This window comes from Carcharhinus amblyrhynchos, chromosome 28 (assembly GCF_965287045.1).
Source record: "Carcharhinus amblyrhynchos chromosome 28, sCarAmb.v2.hapA, whole genome shotgun sequence".
Lineage (NCBI taxonomy): Eukaryota > Metazoa > Chordata > Chondrichthyes > Carcharhiniformes > Carcharhinidae > Carcharhinus > Carcharhinus amblyrhynchos.
In genome coordinates, this window is record NC_137351.1 from 21,648,943 (window position 1) to 21,670,888 (window position 21,946).

General features: G+C 44.6%; 1 protein-coding gene across 2 annotated transcripts in view; it reads left to right on the top strand.

Moving 5' to 3' along the window:
- Nucleotides 1-5,718: 5,718 nt before the first annotated feature.
- The window catches only part of nedd4a (NEDD4 E3 ubiquitin protein ligase a), a 132,415-nt gene continuing 116,187 nt past the window's right edge, over nt 5,719-21,946 (top strand). For both annotated transcript variants that reach the window (XM_080214337.1, XM_080214338.1), the window contains exons 1-2: nt 5,719-5,803; nt 6,346-6,419. In XM_080214337.1, coding sequence (XP_080070463.1) covers nt 5,762-5,803; nt 6,346-6,419 — 116 coding nt within the window. In that variant the 5' untranslated portion in view covers nt 5,719-5,761. The remainder of the gene's footprint in view (nt 5,804-6,345; nt 6,420-21,946) is intronic.

Here is a 21,946-nt window from a genome sequence, read left to right on the forward strand (position 1 = left end):
GGAAAAAATGTGGAACACCTTTTCGGACATCCCATTATTTGGATTTGTTGATTAGCAAATATATTTGCTTGCAGACTTGGCAAGAAATTAGGAATATAAGTGGCCCTTGTTACCAGTGAGTAAGTTCATTTAGTTTGGATTCACACTCTCTCAAGTTGTCCCTACTGATGAATTTCCAAAGCAAGTATAGCCATTGGCAGATTTTCAACATCAGTCTGGGAATTGTTATGATCGTTGGCTTGAGTCCAAGTTGTGTGTGAGATGAAGTTTGGAACCAATAACATGTTTCAAGCAGACAAAGTTGAGATCCAAGGTGCTTACGAAGTGAAGCAAGCCACAAGATTCCATGGGCTTTGACCAAACAAAAATTAAACTTTACAAGGTTAGAAGGATAAAACAATTTCTGATATCTATCTTGTGCTCTAACATTCAGGGTAAGTATGAGGTACAAGTGAATTAACAAGATGCATCACACAACAAATAAAACCAAAACAGATTCCATGGATTCTGCAGTAAGCCACTGGACCACTGAGTCAGCCAATTTCACTGAAACTTTGTCTCTCTCTGTCTCTCAAGGATTTTCAATCTTTACCTTTAAAGATCATGCCTTGGAAGTCTCTCCAAAAATCACTTCAATTCAAATGTTTTTAATGATGGCTCACCCCACGGTTTCAAAGGTTCCATTCCCCTGGATTTCCAAATACACACAACATCAATATAGAAAGCAGAATTTCAGCTCTTCAGCCAGGCCGAGCAGAACACCACTACTCCAAAGAGGTATCTCTGCCCCTTCAGCCTGCAGCATGGAGTCACTAAACTTTGGCTGCTGCCTTGGATCTGCAGGGCTTCTTCGGAGCCCTCTTCAATAACGAGGCCTTCTCCTGGGACCACTACACTTAGTTTGCTCCCAGCAGTTCATTTTCTAATCGGAGCATGTTTACCTGCTTTTTAAACTTAACCGGGACCTTTTTCTGTCCCTGTCTCTATTCCTTATCTGGGATTTCATTTTAGAATTGCTCCCTGTCTCCCTGCCTTGTTCCCCTTGACTCTGGCGCTCCACACCCATTCAACTGCAATGCATTTTTGCACTTATTTTTCTTCCAGATGCAAGTACATAGCACCTGTACTGAGTCTGAAGAATGTGAAGATGCCAAACTGTTCCTGGCCTGTACATGTACAGAAGGTCTGAAGGCAGTCAGAGCTTCGGAGTTCCTGACTTCTGTCTCCCCTGCCTACATGAACAGGGAAGAAGTAGAAAGGGTTGAAAGCCTCAGGTTTTTAGGTGTCCAGATCACCAACAACTGTCCTGGTTCCCCCATGCCAACACTATAGCTACAAAAGCCCACCAACGCCTCTACTTTCTCAGAACACTAAGAAAATTTGGCATGTCTGCTACGACTCTCACCAACTTTCACAGATGCATCATAGAAAGCATTCTTTCTGGTTGTGTCATAGCTTGGTATGTCTCCTGCTCTGCCCAAGACCACAAGAAACTACAAAAGGTCATGGATGTAGCCCAATCCATCACGCAAACCAGTCTTCCATCCATTGACTCTATCTACACTTACCGCTGCCTCAGCAAAGCAGCTAGCATAATTAAAGACCCCACGCACCCTGGACATTCTTTCTTCCACCTTCTTCCCTCAGGAAAAAGATACAAAAATCTGAAGTCATGTACCAACTGACTCAAGAACAGCTTCTTCTCTGCTGCTGTCAGACTTTTTAATGGACTTACCTTGCATTAAGTTGATCTTTCTCTGCACCCTTGCTATGACTGTAACACTACATCCTGCACTCTCTCATTTTCTTTTCTATGTTTTGTCTGTATTGCACTTAAGAAACAATACCCTTCACTGTATGTCAATACATGTGACAATAATAAATGAAATCAAATCTCCCTTCCTGATGAGTGGGTTAAACATGAGATTCATAACAGAATGAAGAGGAGTAGGTCTGCTTAGTAAACTGAAAGCCTGCAGAGCGCAACTCCTGGCTATCCTGCTTGTGACATGCAAGAAGCCTGACCATTTTCACTTGTGCTGCCTTCGGAAGATCAGGGGCAGGACACAATAGCAAACACTGTGGTGCACACCCAAGCAGATATGCTAAGCATCCACACTGTATTGAGACAATCACAATGGAACGGGGTACATCATGTAGCCAGAATGCCTATCAATCACTTACCAAAGTAAATCTTCCATGGTGAGCTTGAATATAAGGTGCGCTTTCATGGCAGTCAAAGGAAGCATTCCAGAGAAACATTGCAGGCCTTGCTTAGGCAGATTGATATCAACTTTGAGTCCAAGGAAAAACTTACCCAGGACCACTGCACCTGATGCAATCAAATAAAAATGCCTTCCTTTCGGAGAAAACAGAGTCAGTATCTTGTCTAAAACTCAGTCATTTACAGTATCATGTCCTATTTGCTGTAGAACTTTGCAAATGCTAATCAACTTTGTCAGCCTGTGTATGCACTGGAGTCCTACCAAGCACTGCCGATGCTGAACGTAGTCACCTTTTGCCTCAAAGGACAAATAAGAAGGTACCTTTGCTGAATGCTTTCTGAAAATCCAAATATACTGCATTGCTGGTCCCCTTTTTTATATCCTCAACAAACTCTTAACAGATTTGTCAAATATATTAAGTTCCAAATACAGTTATTTTGGGGTGATCATAGAACAAGCAACACAAACCATACCTGGACTTTGTTATTCCAGAGGGCTGAGTCCAATGTCTCTTGGCATCTCTGATGGAGAATGAGTTCTCCACAATAAGCATGCACATATAATTTTTTTGACTAGCTGCTAGTTAATGAATTGCATTCCCCCAATGTCATGGAACACAGCATTCCCCATAACAATTTGCTGAAGCATAGGTAAATTGGAATGAATGTTTGGCTTCCATCAGGAATGAGAGAAATACCGAGTAGCTGCTATTTGAGACTCATACTTAAACCTTCATTCTTCTAACCACATCCAAGTAAAAAGTCCTAACCATGGATGGACTATGACTTCATCCACCGTGACTGTATTACTGTAGGCTAAACACATACATCCCTGCTTCCCCATCCACAGATTTACTTAATTTCCAGGGGCCAGGAATATGCAAATTTCCTCAATCCCCAACCCACAAGACACAGCCTTGCTAAGAAAGCTAAACACACGCAAGTACTTGATGTTCCCAATGGTGGGGGAGTCCAGAACCAGGGGTCACAGTCTGAGGATTCAGGGTAGACTATTTAGGACAGGGTGAGGAGACATTTCTTCACCCAAAGAGCGGTGACCCTGTGGAATTCATTACCACAAGAAGTAGTTGATGCCAAAACATTGAATATGTTCAAGAGGTGGCTAGATATAGCACCTGGAGAGATACAGATCCAAGGTTATGGGGAGAAAGCAGGATTAGGCTATTGAGTTGGATGATCAGCCACGATCGTGATGAATGGCAGAGCAGGCTTGAAGGGCCAAATGACCTCCCCCTGCTCCTTTCTTCTATGTTTTAATGTTACTCTTGCTCCATAAGCACATAGTTTCAAAATGTACATCTGGCTTCAGATATTAAACAATTTTTAAATATAAACAGAATATCCATTCAATAAAGAGGTATTACATGCAATTGTCTTAACTGTTTAAAAAGTAATACTTATGATAAGCTCTCAGATAGTGCTTGGCACTCATGTAAGCACTCTTGACACACCTCTTTTCATATCTGTGGATTTAATGGTTATGAAGTATATAAAGGTTTGGATATTCTTGTGTTTTAAAGATTCTTAGAGGATGGTATTGTACATAAAACTCTTAAACTAGTGCTTTTCCCAAACCAACCTCAATGTTGAATTGCAATTTCTAGTGAATTCTTCCTTGATCAGCTTGTTTGAGAACAACTTGCTGTGTGTTTCCAACAACTCTTTTTGCATGATTCGTGCCCAATGCTGGTTTAAGAGAGGATGCTGCTGTTGGATTACCTTTCTTGCCACTAGATTTGGAGAACCTGATGAAGGTACTATGTCTCCAAAACTTGGAGATACCTCCTGTAGATTGTCCTAAGTCCCCGAGTATATACTGCATTGATCACTGCTGCTGGGTAAGCCATGACTGGGTTTGAGACCCTGGTCCTTAAATAATTTGTACTTAAGAACCATTAGCCTGAGAACAAGTTTATTTATTTATGAGTCATAAATAGGCTTACATTAACACTGCAATGTAGTTACTGTGAAAGTCCCCTCGTCATCACACTCCCATGCTTGTTTGGGTACACTAAGGTGTTAGGAATGGGTTAACTGCAACCTTCACTTTAGACCTAATTTGTCAGGATATATAAAGGTGGCTGTGTGTGTGTGGTGTGTGTGTGTTTATTTATGTATTTAAAACGTAAATCATTTGACAGAATCCAAACTTAATGTTTCAGATGCAGACTCTTCATAGCAATCCAGAAATTATACCCAGATTTGTCAATCTGTACAAATGCTGACCAATGATTACTGTCTGGATGAGACATGAAACCAAAGCCCCATATCTTTCCTGGGTGAAAAGGAAAAATCCTATTATGCTGTTTTGAAGGAGAACAATGGAGTTATTCCTGGTGTCCTTGCAAATATTTATCCCTCAACATAACAAAAGCAGTTGATCTGGTTGTTTACATGTTGCTGTTTATAGGAATTTGCTGCGTAGTGCTATGTGGCCACCACATTTTCTTCAGTACAGCTGTGACAACACTTCAGAAAGTACTTCATTGGCTGTAAAATGCTTTATGTCCAATGGCTGTGAAAATTTTTATATAAATGCAAGCCTTTCTTTCAATTATCCAGGCCCCATGTTTCAGAATTCCTTCCTACAACCCTCAGCCTCACTTTTCCTCCTTTGACCAAGTTTTGACTCATCTGACCTTGTATCATATTTATGGCTGGGTGACATTCTTTGTTTTATAATATCCATGTGGGGCATTTCATCAATGTTAAAGGCACTATATAAGTATAATGTAGGGGTGGCACAGTGGTTAGATTCCCAGCTTGGGTCACTGTCTGAGTGGAGTTTGCACATTTTCCCCATGTCTGCGTGGGTTCACTCCAGGTGCTCTGGTTTCCTCCCACAGTCCAAAGAAGTGCGAGTTAGGTGGATGGCTATTCTAAATTGCCCCTTTGTACCGGGGGGATTAGCTAGGGTAAATGCATGGTGTTATGGGGATTATGGTGTTACAATGTGTCTGTGCGGAGGGGAGGGGGTTACAATGTATCTGAAGGGGAGACGGGGTTACAATGTGTCCATGGCGAGGGGATTGCGATGTATCGGGGGAGAGGACGTTACAATGCGTCGGAGGGGGGGAGGTGGTGAAGACGGGGTTACAATGTATCTGGGGGAGGGGGTTACAATGCGTATGGTTATTTTGTTACTTTGCTGTTGTGAAGCTTTAGTGATCAGTGTGAACGCCATGTGATGGATGGGGAGGGGGGGGCTAATTTTTTTGGGTGTGTGTGTGGTGAGGGGTGGGGACTCTGGGCTGGTGGGGGAAGAGTGGGGGGGGGGGGGAAAGAGTGTGATGGTGGTGGGGTGGGGGTAGATTATGTCACCGGGTTTCCTCCCAGTCTGTGCGACGGAACTCGGGAAGTTTCCTCGGGGCGGGACCAGGATCGGGACCGGGGGGAGGGGGGAGGAGCCCGGGGGCGGGGGGGGAGGGATCTCAGAGTGAATTCCCAGATTGTCCCGGAGTGGGAATCAGAGACACAGAGACAGGGAGAGGGGGGAACGTGTTCGCCGCGATCCGGATGGCTGCTTTCCCTGAAGTGCGCGGACTCTCCACCGAGGAGGTGCCGGCTGATTTTTTGCCCCCTTTTTTTTGTTTAATTCTCGTTCGTGTTGAAAGAGCGGAGAAGGGGCTCCAACTTTCCGGGGCTGAGTCTCCCACTGCCACCCCCCGACTGTGCCGGGGGAGAGGCGGGGGGCTGAGCCCGGGGCTGAGCCCGGTGCCCGGTGCGGATCCCGGGGCTGAGCCCGGTGCCCGGTGCGGATCCCGGGGCTGAGCCCGGTGCCCGGTGCGGATCCCGGGGCTGAGCCCGGTGCCCGGTGCGGATCCCGGGGCTGAGCCCGGTGCCCGGTGCGGCGGGGGCGGACCGCGGGCTGGGAAAACCCCGCCGCTGCTCCGGAACCCGGGCCTAAGACAGGGAGCTGGGCTTCCCTCATTCCCGCTGGCGGCGGGGGGGTTGAGTGGTGGGGGGGGATTGCAGGCGGCCCAGGCCACCCTCCCTCCCTCCGCTTATTGTGTTGAAATCTTCACTGCTCCGGTCAGCTGGGATCGCGGTCGCAGCTTTTCTGCTTCTTTTGTTCACCCAGCTGTGTTTGTGATTTGCAGGAAGGATGTCGAATTCTCCGAGTGAAAATCCTGGCTGGAATTGGCCTTGCCAAGAAGGATATTCTGGGAGCCAGGTAGGGACCGGGGCTGGAGTCTGTCGGCACACACACTGGACTGGTGGTGGGGAGGGTCCCTGTGACTGGGGGGAATGGGGAGGGGGTCCCTGTGTGTGTGTGTGTGGGATTGGGGGGGTGGTGTCCTGTATCTGTGAGTGGGATCGGGGTGGGGTGTCCTGTATCTGTGAGTGGGATCGGGGGGGGGGGTGTCCTGTATCTGTGAGTGGGATCGGGGGGGGGGGTGTCCTGTATCTGTGAGTGGGATCGTGGGGGGGGGGGGGGGTGTCCTGTATCTGTGAGTGGGATCGTGGGGGGGGGGGGTGTCCTGTATCTGTGAGTGGGATCGGGGGGGGGGGTGTCCTGTATCTGTGAGTGGGATCGTGGGGGGGGGGGGGGTGTCCTGTATCTGTGAGTGGGATCGTGGGGGGGGGGGGGGGGTGTCCTGTATCTGTGAGTGGGATCGTGGGGGGGGGGGGGGTGTCCTGTATCTGTGAGTGGGATCGTGGGGGGGGGGGGGGTGTCCTGTATCTGTGAGTGGGATCGTGGGGGGGGGGGTGTCCTGTATCTGTGAGTGGGAACGGGGGGGGGGGGGTGGTGGTGTCCTGTATCTGTGAGTGGGAATGGGGGGGGGGGGTGGTGGTGTCCTGTGACTGGGATGGGGGGGGGGGGTCAGTGGCAGTCCTGTGTCTGTGACTGGGATGGGGGGGAGGGTCAGTGGCAGTCCTGTGTCTGTGACTGGGGTGGGGGGGCTGGGTCCTTGTGTCTGTGACTAGGGTGGAGGGGGGAGCCATCCACCGCGGAGGGTGGCACAATGGTTAGCACTGCACCCTCACAGCACCAGGGACCTGGGTTCGATTCCATCCTTGAGTCAGTGTGTGTGGAGTTTGCACATTCTCCACGTGTTTGCATGGGTTTTCTCCCACACAGGTTAGGTGGATTGGCCATGCTAAATTGTCCTTTAAGTATCCAAAGATGTGTTGGTTAGTTGGATTGGCCATTGTAAGTGCAAAGGGCTATGAGGATAGGGTAGAGAGTGAGATGCTTTTTCAGAGAGTCAGTGTAGACTCGATGGGCTGAATGGTCCCCTTCTGCACTGTAGAGGGTCTATCGACTGCTGGAAACTGATGAGTGAACAGACAAGATTTCAAAATTAAAGAGCAAAGCAAGTATGAATAGGCATTTATTTATTTTTATTAAGCATCCCAGTGGTTTGAAAGAGTAGGGAGAGTTGGAATTCTTGTTTCTCTCTCCACCTCCCCCCCCCCCCACCCCAAATTATTGGGCAATCCTTCACGTTTTATAGTTCAAAGCCATGGTTACGTATGATTGACTTAATTGATATATTTCACAATTGTGTAACAGTGAACTTCATTAACGTCACAGCATTGATATTGAATGAGTAATCGGATGCCTCCTTGTTTCATGTCATGTGATTATGAGACATGAAAATTTAAATAACGTGGGTGGGCTAGTGAATGCTCTACAGGTATGTTCTGTTCCTCGTTCTCTCGGTACCATCCATTTAATATCAAGCCAGAGGGAACAGGGGAAAATCAAATACTTTTAAGACTTGCTTAATGACCATTGTGTCAGAAGTCAACAATTTTGAGTTCCTGTTGTATTTACTGTGTGACGGCTTTGTTTAGGTTGTCTTCTCCACCCTCCTGCAGCCTAGGCGTCACTGAATTTCCTGCCTGAATATGACTCACATCATTGCCTCCCTGAATTTGAATGTTCAATTTAAAGGCAGCATCAGGTTTCAGATTTGTGGACAGGTTTGTTTTGTTCCTGGTCTTTAAGACGTGACCTACAGTTGCCTGACATTTGAGGATGGTTTATTAGGATGAACAGCCGTTCTTCAGGTGTGCTGTCTCAACACAAGAAGAAAATCCCACTTAAATTTGCAGCAGAGTTAGGAGCTTGCTGTCATTTCAGTTGGTTTGGACTACTTAAGATCTAATTGTATCTCTCTGCAATAGAATTCCTGGAAAGTAAAGGCCATCTAATTTCCCTTCTCTACCATTGTGGTGGTGTCCGGGTACAATTACAATGGAGTTGCATTATCATGGCAATCATTCACTATCAATTAGTCTGCATAAGACCTTGAAGTGAATTGAGGGAAACCTCTAGCAGAGGAAGTTTTGATGTGGAGATGCTGGCGTTGGACTGGAGTAGGTACCATAAGAAGTCTCACAACACCACGTTAAAGTCCAACAGGTTTATTTGGTATCATGAGCTTTCAGAGCGCTGCCCCTTCTTCAGGTGAGTGGAGAGTTGGGTTCACAACAGGATGTTTGTAGACTATATATGTCTAAATATGCCCTGTTTGTGAACTCAACTCTCCACTCACCTGATGAAGGAACAGCGCTGTGAAAGCGTGTGATACCAAATAAACCTGTTGGACTTTAACATGATCTGGAAAGCTTTGGAAGGCATGGGGCATACTTACCTGTTCTGCAGTGCAACCAGATTTGAAATGATTCACTGCATCCTTTTTAAAGTTTATTTATTATTGTGACAAGTAGGCTTACATTAACAATGCAATGAAGTTACTGTGAAAATGTCCTAGTCGCCACACTCCGGCTCCTGTTTGGGTACACTGAGAGAGAATTTAGCATGTCTTTTTGAACTGTGGGAGGAAACCCACGCTGACACAGGAAGAACGTGCAGACTCCGCACAGACTGATCCAAGTTGGGCATCAAACTCGGGTTCCTGGTGTTGTGAGGCAGTAGTGCTAACCACTGTGTCACTGTGCTGTCTTCCAATATTTTTTGAAAAAATCCTGATGTGATTTGATTTATTATTGTCGTATGTATTCGTATACAATGAAAAGTGTTGTTTCTTGCGTGCTATACAGACAGAACATACCGTTCTCTCTCTCTCTTCCTTCCTTCCCGCCCCACTCCTCTTCGTTCCTTGACTGTGATCGTACTGCCTGATTGTGTGTCCGATATCGGGTTATGAGTAAAAGATAAATAACAGCTTCTTCTAGTAAGACCAAAATTACATATAATTATTGTGAACCTCCCTGGACATGATACACAGTCTTGGCAGTTTGGTCAACCCCAAGCTGAATTTGAAACCAAATGTTTCATCACCGAGACAGCTCATTTCTACCTTTTATTAGCTCTAAGGCTGCACAGTGGCATTGTGGTTAGCACTGTCTGCCTTACAATGCCAGGAACCAAGTTCAATTGGGTGACTGTCCTTGTGGAGTTTGCATGGGTTTCCTTCCACTTCCCAAAGATGTGCAGTGTAGGTGGTTTGGCCATGCTGAATTGCCCCAAGATATGTCGGTTAGGAGGATTAGCGGGGTAAAAATGTGGGGTTTTAGGGATAGAGTCTGGGTGGGATTAACGTTTAGAGAGTCAGTGCGGACTCGATGGGCTGAATGGCCGCCTTCTGCACTGTAGGGATTTTATGTTTCAACATGTCCTTTACAGCAAAGGATTTGTTGTTTCTATATTCAGCTGCATCAATGCTAATTTCTTTTTTTCCTAGTCGCCATAGTGTGAAATTATCATCCTTGTGTTCTCTCTCATTCGTCAGTCCCCAGCCTCATTGGCCACCACTGGATTCTTGCACTCCATGTGCTCAGTTTAAAATTCTATTCTGATCTTGAATATAGATTTGTGAAATTCCTACAGTGCAGAAGGAAGCCATTTCGCCCATCAAGTCTGCACTGACCACAATCCCACCCAGGCCCTACCCCTATAGCCCCACATATTTAACCTAGCTAGTCCCCCTGACACTAGGGGCGATTGAGCATGGCTAATCCACCTAACCTGCACATTTTGGACTGTGGGAGGAAACTGGAGCACCCGGAGGAAACCCACACAGATACGAGGAGAACATGCAAGCTTCACACAGACAGTGACCCAAGCCAGGAATTGAACCCAGGTCCCTGGTGCTGTGAGGCAGCAGTGCTAACCACTGTGCTGCCTTTAATCTACAGGTGCTTTCACACACACAATCCATATTTGCTCTTTCTTACCCATTTAATTCGTCTAGTGTGCCCCTCTGCCACCAGGTGGGGAATAGCATAGAGCCTTCGGTTACCCTGACCTCGCTGGATCTCTGTCCAACATCCCGATCATTTTGGCAATATCTTGGAGCATCTTGAACAAGCTTTTGGTCACCCCTTCCTATTTTGTTTTCATTCCCCTCGCTTATCTTAGCGCAATGTACGATGAAAATATGGTTTGTTTTTAATGTTGTATGGCCAATCACTCTGTTATAGCTTTTGTTTGCTGCTGGATGAGATATACAGTTTGCTGTTGCTAACCCACAAACCTGCCGACACTTCCTGTGTGTCAAAGCTGTCAAAAGTTTTTAGCATCATTGACCCTTGTGCCAAGAATATTATGTCTGTCATCTGGCGCCAGTGATGATCTGAATGTATATGTAAAGGCCAACTGGTCTATCTAACCCAGTCCATATCTTTGTAATTTCTGTACATATTGCTGCAGGAATTCACTAGCAATCGATAGCCTGGTAACCTTCTGGATGAGGTGAAAAACTGGACAGAAAAACTATCCAAACAAGCAGAAAAAAATTGCTGCATCATCCTTATCTTGTTTGTTCTCATCCTTTAATCCCCACAGTTTCACTGGCCAGTATTGGATTCTTGCACCCTATTGTGTTTATTTTACAGGGTGCTTCTTGTGAGGAGAACTTTGTCCCAAGCAGAAACGTGTCTGGGTGGCATGGCAACACAGTAGTCAGCACCGCAGCTTCATAACACCAGGGACCTGGGTTCGACTCCCGGATTGGGTCACTGTCCATGTGGAGTTTGCGCATTCTCCCTGTGTCCACAGGTGCTCTGATTTCTTCCCACAGTCCAAAAATGTGCAGGTTAGGTGGATTGGCCATACTGAATTGACCCGTAGTGTCAGGGGGAGTAGCTAGGGTAAATGCATGGGATTTTGGGGATAGGATCTAGATGGGATTGTGGTCAGTGCAGACTGACTGGGCTGAATAGTCATCTTCTGCACTGTAGGATAGTATGTACAACTCTCTCATACTTTCTCTCCTTCAGTCTGGCTCACTGTCCCCTTTAGCTCAAATATTAGCTTTTGTTTTAACTTGCCTTTAAAGGTGTAAAAAGTTTTGATTTATATCATGACTTGAATGTAACAAAATGTCTCAAGGCATTTCACACAAGTGTTGTCAAATAAACTTTGACACGACATAAGGAGATATTACGGGACAGCCACCAAAAAACTTTGGCCAATGAAGTAAGCTTTAAAGTGCATCCCAATGGAGAGGGAAGATATGGAAATGAAGGGAGGTTTAATGAGGGAATTCCAGATGATAAGGCCTGGTCAATGGCAGGCATTGCCACCAGAATGATGAAAACTGAGGATATGCAAGAGGCCCGAACTACAAGACTCAGAGGGTCGTAGGATGAGAGCAGACTACAGAGATGGGGCTTATAACATGCTTGAAAAACAAAATGCTTGTGAAAGTTGGAAAAATCAGTTCGTGGCTGCAGAGGCAGGACTTAATGGCTCCAAAAATCTTACGGATTTGTCAGTGTTCCTGCCAGTGCATAGATTTATTTATGGTATTTGTTTGTGTTATTAGTTTACTGGTGCCTGCAGTATTGCTTTACATAAAAATTACCATGGTAGCAATGGCTGTACTCATTTATTTCCTGGTGTGTTCTATTGTATGGGTGTTTTGATCAAATGGTGGCTAGTGCTTTCCATTGCTTGTGTCTGGTTCATTGTGCTGCAGTCTGTCTCGGAAATCCTGTTGTTGATGGTAAGGAGTGAGTGATGATTCATCTGGGTTTCACTTTTTCTCAGAGTTCAGCTTTCCTGTTGTGTTTGTTTGGTGTCAGAACGACTGATGCGTTTTGTTCAAAATTAAATGTTGCGGCTTACTACCCTAACACTTGTATTAAAAATGAGCTTTTCTTGTCGATTGCTTTGGCGGCGTACTGTCATCATGGCCTTTGCTAAAATCAAGACGCAAGCTTTCAGCGCCATGCAGATTTTACCTGCCTAAATATTAAAGCCACAGGTGGTTCACTGGTAGTTTAGTGAATGTAACCTTATCACAATGAATAGATAGAATGTCATTTAAATTGCTTGTAGATCAACACCAGTTAAGAGAGAGGGAAATGGATCATAATAACAGCACTAACCAATGAAGCATTAATTTCATATTCAGGTGTAGAACCTTACTGCTTTCCAGATTCTAATGTAGTGGCAATTCCCATTTGTACGTATTGTAATCTCATTCCTGAGGCTGATAGGTGTAAGTTTAAAATATGATGGGAAACTCCTAGTTGTACTTGGTAAAACTACATCAAAATTCAGGTAATAGGCAGAACTGGTAAACGTGCTGAACGTTTTGTACTTTTGTGTTAAAAGTTCTCTTCCTGGAAATTGCATCAGATGATTTTGCACCCAGGAGCACAAATATAAAACTGTAATTGAGATCGCCAAGAAATCTGATCGTTGCGTGCTCGGGATGTTGGCGGGTGTATGGGTGACACACCCTCTCGTATCAGGGCGCTAGGATGATTCATCCAAATACTCGATTGGCCACAGTAACAGGATCTGTGGAACTTAATGGATCCCAAAGGAGAGGCCTTGAGAAAAAATCAAGGCAAACAATTGGTAATTTGCTCAGAGCAACTTGAGCGTTGCCACAAGATCAAGAAAAAATAAAAGTATCCCTGACTCGAGTCTCTGCAAATGATTTGACCAATGCGATACTGTCATCTACTTGCGCAAAGGGGCTGGTACATTCCAGAAATCTTCAAATTTCTTGTAGGTTTTGAAAAATCGCCAATAGTCTATTTTCACATCTCATGGCGCCATCTGACCGTGTCTCTCAACATGATCTAAATATGAAATTGGAGGTTCAGCAAATTTGCATTTTGCCAAATTCGTGACTCAATTAGCTTTTAAGTGTTCAATCAGATATTTTAGGTGTTGCAGATGCTCTTCCCAAATTTGACTAAACACCACTAAATTGTGAATGTATACTGCACAGCAACTCGGTTTCTGAAACGTTGCGGGTGAGTTCTTCATTCTGAATGGTATAATTTAAGTCCACTTGGCATCGTGAATGCTGAAATTTTCTTTGCCCTCTCGGTCAAAGGTATTTGCCAATGCCACCCTAGCACATTTATCTATGTTTCCCTACATTCCCTCAACTTTGAGAAAAGCCCCTTTGCCCAAACAAATCCAACTTACTATAACTCAGCTAAATCCAGTAGATAGTTCCTACCCGTGGCTTATTTGCCCATGTTTGGGAAAGCCATCTTCATTGAATCTCTATAGTACAGAAGGAGGCCATTTGGCTGATCGAGTCTGTATCGACCACAATCCAATCCAGGCCCTATTTCTGTAACCCCATACCTTTACCTTGCTAATCCCCCTGACATTAGGGTCAATTTTAGTTTGTGCAATCAATCTAACCTGCACATCTTTGGACTGTGGGAAGAAACTGGAGCACCCAGAGGAAACTCTCATAAACAGAGAGGAAGTGCAAACTCCACATAGATGTTGACCAAGGCCGTAATTGAACCTAGGTCCCTGGTGCTGTGAGGCAGCAGTGCTAATCACTGTGCCACCATGCCGCCCAGTTTCAGTGAAGGAATAATCCCTGTTTGAATTTTAGATTTTAAGACACAGTAGGAAGTCACAACAGCTGGTTAAAGTCCAACAGGTTTATTTGGTATCACGAGCTTTGGGAGTGCCCCTTCGCCTGTCCAACTCACCTGATGAAGGAGCGGTGCTCCGAAAGCTCGTGCTGCCAAATAAATCTGTTGGACTTTAACCTGGTGTTGTGAGACTTCTTACTGTGCCTATCCCAGTCCAATGCCGCATTTCCACATCACGTTTTAAGGAGCAGCCTTTTCGCAGTTACTCGTTTTTGGGAGAGTCTGCTTTCTAATGCTGAACTCCAGCTCAAAAGAATGAGAGAGTTTTTTGAGCCTGAAAACTCTGTTCAATTTCCTGAGAGGATTTGCCTACAAGTAAACAGCTGTGATTCAGGGTGTGAATTAGTCCATTAGGACAACCATTTCTTCTGTCAATACAAGACTTTAAGATTCTCATCCTTGCCTTCAAACTCCGCTGTTTGAATCCTTCCCTCTTTCTGTAATCCCTGCCAGCTGTAATTCACTGCACAAATCTGCTGCTCTTCCAACACACTATTGACAAGGCCTTCTGTCCTCCAAATATTGACAGCAGTTCCTTCTGCTTGTGGAAACTTGTTTAACAACTTTGCCTCATCACCTGACTTCAGAGAGATTCTTTTGGATCTTTCATCTCTGCTGCAGAGTAAGATCATGAGTAGCTTTTCTTTTGTAATACCTTCCTTTGAGATCTTAAACAAAGCAGGTTTCTGTATTTGCTCAACAGCTGAATGCCTTGGGATTGAATCAGAAAAGTCTACACTTAGTTCAAAAGATGAAGTGCTATCTTAGTCATATAGCTGTGAGCTGATTCATTGGCTGTAGCACCTTAATCCTTGGGTTGCTGTATATAAAAGGACTTGATTTATTATTGTCACAAGTATTAGTATATGTGAAAAGTATTGTTTCTCGTGTGCTAGGCAGACAAAGCGTACCATTCACAGAGAAGGAAAGGAGAGGATGCACAATGCAGTGTTATAGTCACAGGGCGGCATGATGGCAGAGTGGTTAGCACTGCTGCCTCAAAGTGCCAGGGGCCTGAGTTTGATTCCCGATTTGGGTCACTGTCTATATGGAGTTTGCCCATTCTCCCCGTGTCTGCATGGGTTTCCTCCTGCAGTCCAAAGATGTGCAGGTTAGGTGGATTGGCCATGCTAAATTACCTCTTAGTGTTGGGGGACTGGCTAAGGTAAATGTGTGGGGTTATGGCACTAGAGCCTGGGTGGGATTGTGGTTGGTGATGGGCCAAATGGCGACCTCCTGCACTGTAGGATTCTATAGCTCAGGTGCCAGGAAGATGCCAAGGAAGGCATTGGCTCGAGGTTGTGAAGCAAAATGCATCTTTTTGTGTTCTGTTCAATCACCATTGGCTGGTTGGAGGCTTGGAGAACCCTTTGCTCAGGAGGTCAAAGGGTTGAGCACTGTCTGTAATCGAACAGGTTTAGATGTGGTCCGTGCAAGGTAATAACTCGATGGTCTCAATCTAGAATGAGGAAAAAAACTGCTTGAATATTGCTGAAAAGAGAGGTATGTTGACAAAGCTAAGAGTGATTTGCAATGCCTCGGCCAATCAGAATTGATTTGTCAACCATCCAGCACCCTTTTCTCCTGTAGTATCAGTTACTGTGATCATTTGCAATTCAGCATTCTTGTTCTGATGAGTGCATGATAAAAAGCTTCAGCAACATGTCTATCTCTCTTTTCAGCAATATTCAGATTCTGTGATGCCAAAAGGCAAGCTTTAGATTGGTTCCTGTCATTGTGATTGTCTTTAGACTGATGTCGTCAGATTAAAAATTTAGAACAAATAAGGGCATTGATAAGAACAAAAACTGAAAGACATTTCAAATTATTCTCAACCACACTGATCATCTCTAGGCTAAACAAGTCAAGGATCGATGTTTTTCTGGCCCAGATGCTTGGATTGTGTTTAGGACAATATGGATTGATGGATTGCACGCTCCCTGAGCAGCTGTCAGACATTGTTGTGCTTTGTTGCTGTATGTTTTGCTGCTGGTTTTGAGAGGGAGATTGTGACTGGGTGACAGCACTTGCTCCCGGACGATGGAGCTTGTTCTCCTGCCTCAGTAAGAGTCATGATGTGGAGATGTCGGCATTGGACTGGGCTAAACACAGCAAGAAGGCTCACAACACCATGTTAAAGTCCAACAGGTTTATTTGGTAGCAGCTAGTGGTTTTTGCTACCAAATAAACCTGTTGGATTTTAACCTGGCGTTGTGAGACTTCTTACTCAGTAAGAGGTCTCAGATTAAAGTCCAACAGGCTTATTTTGAGTCATGAGCTTTCGGAGTGCCGCTCCTTCATCAGATCCCAGTTCGTCCCAGTCCAACGCTGGCATCTCCACCTCATGGCTGCCATCCCCTGTCTCTGATCTCTCCACATACCTGCAATTCAAGTTTTACAAATTAGTAGTGTGTTAATTGGGAGGATTGTGGTTAGAATGTTGATAAAATCACTTATGCACAATCCATGTGTCCTTCTGGTTGGAAACAATTTATTGATGCTGTTAGTTCTGAAGATAGCTATTTACTTAATTTCCTTTTTGTCAAATGTATGTTTGTTCCATTATCCACCCCTACCACTTCCTGTATAAACCAGAGCTGTCTAATTGAATCCGTTTGGGTGCAGGCTATTTACACAAATTTATTTAATTGCTTTTTTGGTAAATGCATGTTTGTTCCATCTGTCTCTATCATTTCCTGTATAAACCAAAGCATCTACTTGAATGCAATGATATGCAGTCGCTGCTTACTTGCACAAATGGTTCAAGCTTATTATTAATTATTGGTCTGCTCATTTATCCATGTAACATGTCTGATTTGAACTGTAATAACCTTACCATCATGTCCCCCTTCTATTCATCTGTAAGAGAATCAAAATTGAATGCTTGATATGAAAATTGAATATTAAATGAAAATATAAATGCTTATTGTATTTCCTTTTGTTCAAACGTTTAAAAAGCGTTAATTCTGCCAGAAACCATTTTAAAGATTTCAGCCAGAATCATAGAATCTCTACAGTGCAAAAGGAGGCCACTTGGCCCATCGATTTTGCATCAAACACAATCCCACCCAGGCCCTATTCTTGTAACATCTCAGTTACACAGCTAATCCCCCTAACACCAAGGTTAATTTAGCAATCAAGCTAACCTGCATATCTTTGGATTGTGGGAGGAAACAGGAGCACCCGGAGGAGACTCATGCAGACATGGGGAGAATGTGCAAACTCCACACAGACAGTGACCCGAGCCGGGAATTGAACGTGGGACCCTGGTGCTGTGAGGCAGCGGGGCTAACCGCTGTGCCACTATGCTGCCCAAATGTTGCAGCTGTTTGTGCTGGTGAGATTTTTCCAACCTGCTGCAGTGAATGGAGATTGGGCTGGACACCAAATTCTGCGACCTTGCTGCAGCAGGAACATGAACGGCCGGTAAGATCCCGCCCTTAATTTTTGAGTTTAAACGTATAAAAAGAACAGTTTTGATAGAATGCCCCAGCGTGGGGGGAGCTGCAGCCTTGCTTATCTTGAGGAGAGCTGGTAAGAAAAGGATGTTTGGAACCTGAGTCTGTGCACAAACCAAATAAATCCACCGTTTGATGAAATGCTGGGTTAATTTAGTGGTAATTATTTTTGTTTGCGACACTGGGCGTTGTGGGGGGGTGGGGGGTGCGACATGGGGCACGTTTCTCCTGTTGGTATCCAATGGTAAGAACCATTGGCAGTTGTGGAAGGTTGACCAGGCCGTTTGACACCCAATCAGAAACTGAAGCAATGGTTTTGTGAGAGAGGTGAAGGTGAAGTGGTAAGGAGAAAATTAATTAATTGTTATAAACTTCATTAATATTTCCAAAATGCTCATCAATCTGATTATAGAGAGCATGCAAGGAAAGTGTGGGTGTAGGTGCGTTGGATTGATGGAAAAATGTGTTGGGCTGTGGGGAGAAGGCTAGCGGGGTTTGGAACTTGGAAAAATTGTTCATTTCCAGGGCCAGTACAGATGCAATGGAGTGAATAGCCTCCTCCTGTGCTGTGATGTTGTCTTGGTTTGTGAATCTGTTCATATTCACTGAACCAACAGCATGATTCCCAACCTTTCTCTGCATTCCTCCTCCTTCCATTCTCTCTCTGCTCTTTCCCATCTTATTTTTCCAACTGGAGGCACTGCATGCTTCTGAGGCATTGCTGTTGAATCTTGACCCTAGTGATTTGTCAGTCTGGATATTGACTGGCAATGTCGCAAGTCAGAAATATTGAATTGTAGAATCCCTACGTTGCAGAAGGAGGCTATTCAGCCCGTTGAGTCTGTGCCAACAACAATACCTACCCAGGCCATAACCCCATGCATTTATTCTGCTAACCCCTCTGACGCTAAGGGAGAATTTAGCAATCAACTTAACCTGCACATCTTGAGTGTGGGAGGAAAACTGAGCACCCAGAGGAAACCTGCGCAACTGGGGAGAATGTGGAGACTCCACACCGACAGTTACCTGAGGCTGGAATTAAACCCAGGTCTTTGGTGCTGTGAGGCAGCAGTTCTAACTATTGTGCTGCTCCTGCTGTCTTTGCTTTCCCTACTGCATTCTCCTAAAAATGTTATGTTTACAGGCAGCCCGATGGCACAGTGGCTAGCACTTCTGTTCACAATGCCAGGGACCCAGGTTCAATTCTGAGTGACTGTGTAGAGTTTGCATCTACTCCGTGTCTCTGTGAGCTTCCTCCAGATGCTCCGGTTTCCCCCACACCCCAAAGATGTGCGGGTTAGGTGGATTGGCTATGCTAAATTGCCCCTTAGTGTCAGGGCGATGAGCAGGGTAAATAAGTGGGGTTACAGGGATAGTGCCTGGGTGGGATTGTGATTGGGGCCGGCTCAATAGGCCAAATAGCCTCCTCATGCAGTGTAGGATTTCTACCATCTTGTGCTGTTTTTGGTCATACTTGCCCTTATTTTTCCAATGCCTTTGATAACCAAATGCTATCATTCTAACCCGTCTTTAGTTTCTCTCGCTGTACATTGTTATTTCCATTGTTATTAAGCACTCAAACCCACTGAACTCAGTTAAAGATGTTACCCATTTAGAATTTTTGATCCAATACCTTTTTGCATCCACCTATTTTAATTGTAATCAGACCTTTGCTAATTCCACACGTGGTGCTTCTAGCCTAGTCATCAGTCTATTTGCCTCTACCCTTGTTAAATCAGACAGTTTTGTGCTACCAATTTTTTGTTTCTCTTCCCGTATTTTCAGCAGTTTGGGGTTTTTTTTACTTTAAATCTCAACTGAAATCTGTGTTTCACCAATAATAATAGCAGGAAGTGAAACGTTTTTATCTTGGGAGCTCAGATTTAACATTCCTACAAAACGTTTAGCTGGAAATTCTTAATATAGAATGTTGACGTGTTGAAGTTTTGGAATGTTTCTCGCCCCTAATGTGAAACTTTATTAAATATCAGTCTTGTGTCCATTACAAAGTGATATTGACTTGAATCTTGGGCCATAAAACAACAATGTCACAGTCAAACAATTAAAAAAGAATATCTAGGAAGGCAGTAGTTTCCTCCTGATTCTGAGAATTCACAAAGGTAGGAGATGGAAATTTACAAGTAGTTGCCAATTTCGAAATAAAGTTTCCTGAGCTATGTCAGTTAAACTTTAATTGATCTCATGTGGGATCAGTCTACTTGCTTACAGGCAGAGCTGAGTTGTAACCTGTAACAGAGCAACCAGCATTACACAGCATTACTTGATATGACAAGCGTACATGATGCACCTTGGTCTACCCATGAGCAATATCATTGGAGGGCAAAAACAAAAAATGTTGGGAGACACTCAGCAGGTTAAGTTAAGTTTATTTATTAGTCACATTTAAGCTTACAGTAACACTGCCAAGAAGTTACTGTGAAAATCCCCTAGTTGCCACACTCCGCCTGTTTAGGTACACTGAGGGAGAATTTAGCACGGCCAATCCACCTAACCTGCCTGTCTTTGGGAGGAAGCTGGAGCATCAAGAGGAAATCCACACAGACACGAGGAGAACATGCAGACTCCACACAGACAGTGAGCCAAGCCGGGAATCAAACCTTGGGTTCCTGGCGCTGTGAGGCAGCAGTGTGCTGCTCACATATCTGACAGCACCTGTGGAGAGAGATTAAAGCCAACGCTTCAAGTCTACGTTGGCTCTATTCTATCTCCACAAGTGTTGTCAAACCTGCTGAGTTGCTCCAGCATTTTCTATTTTTGTTTCAGATTCCAGCATCCACAGTATTTTGCCCTTATCATGGGAGGGCAAATAATTTCGTGGCATCTCCCAGCTGCGTTTGACTGAATCTGGACCAGAATTGTTCATCTTGAATTGTCCTTTATCAGTTGACCACTTTTGCGGACTGTCTAAGTTTGCACGCACCTGCAGTGCCAGACATTGCCTGACTTAGCTGTTTTAATTTTGGACGCTCTTACTTTCAGAGGGAGTGGCATTTAGGACAGATATTTCCGATACTATTAGGCCAGCTATATTGAGATTTGAATGACGCTTTATAAATGCAAGCTTTTTATTTTAACTTACAAACCTATGAATTGAGCAATGTAGATTGCAGCATTGTCGTTTGTAACTCTGTCTCTAAATAGATTCATAGAATCCTTACATTGCAGAAGGAGGCCATTCTGTCCATCAAGTCTGCACTGTCAGCAATCCCACCCAGGCCTTATCCCCATAACCCACACATTTTACCCCACTAATCCCTCTAATCTACGCGTCTCAGGACACTAAGGGGCAATTTAGTATGGCCAATGCACCTAACCCACATGTCCTAGGGAGGAAACTGGCAGAAGCCCACGCAGACACGGGGAGAATGTACAAACTCCACACAGGCAGTGACCCAAGCCGGGAATCGAACCCAGGTCCCTGGAGTTGAGGCAGCGGTGCTAACCACAGTGCCACCCGTAATGACTGTTGTGAATTTTGACCGGGAAGCAGAGGGACAGAAGTCAATACAGGGAGAACAGCATTTGAATGCTGTAGCCGACCACCACAGCATTGTAACATACAGTGGTGGGTCATGGTTAGGGAACTGTGGGTTTTGGAGAAAAAGTCAGCAATCTGAGAGGACAGAGGAGAGGAACAGAAATCATTGTAGTTGTTTGGCTGGATTCTATGCAATAGTCATAATTACAACAGAAGGAGATTAATCAATACAATGCTGTTCTGGTTGCAAGTTTACAGAATGGCACTCCCCATATTAATTCAGCACCTTCTCTCCCAGTGCACAAACTTCTTTATAATCAGCTCCTGTACTTTTCCTGCCCCCAGCACTTTTAGTGTTGTGCTGTTTTACAGAATCTTAGGAATTATAAGAATGTTTCCCTTCAAAAACATTTAGATGAAATGGCATGTGGAACTTTCCACTTTTACCTCCTAAGCTGGAGGTTCTCTTCAAACAAGCAGCCTTTTCCTTTCTAACTTTTTGGCATCTGCACCCTTTCAGCCTCTGGCCCAAGTTGTGCAATTTGTTCCCTCCCACAGAAAGATGATGAAACCCCAGTTGCCTGGAGCCTGTTCGGCACTGATCATCTGAATGGAAAATTACCACCAAAATGAAATTGTTTCCTTCCCGCATTTCTCACAAAATAAATGCTCAAGAACCCACATGAAATGATAAAATAAATCAGCTGACCTATTGTGCATTGGTTTTGCGTTGATCTCGTGGCTTTATTGCTCAATTGAACCTGTGTATACACAGTTATCACTCACTGTGATACATTCTCCTGTAGGAGCATCAACTTACCTATTTTATCAGAAATCCCTGCAGTGCAGAAGAGGCTATTTGGCCCATCGAGTCTGACAGAGCATCTTGCCCAGGCCCTCTCCCCT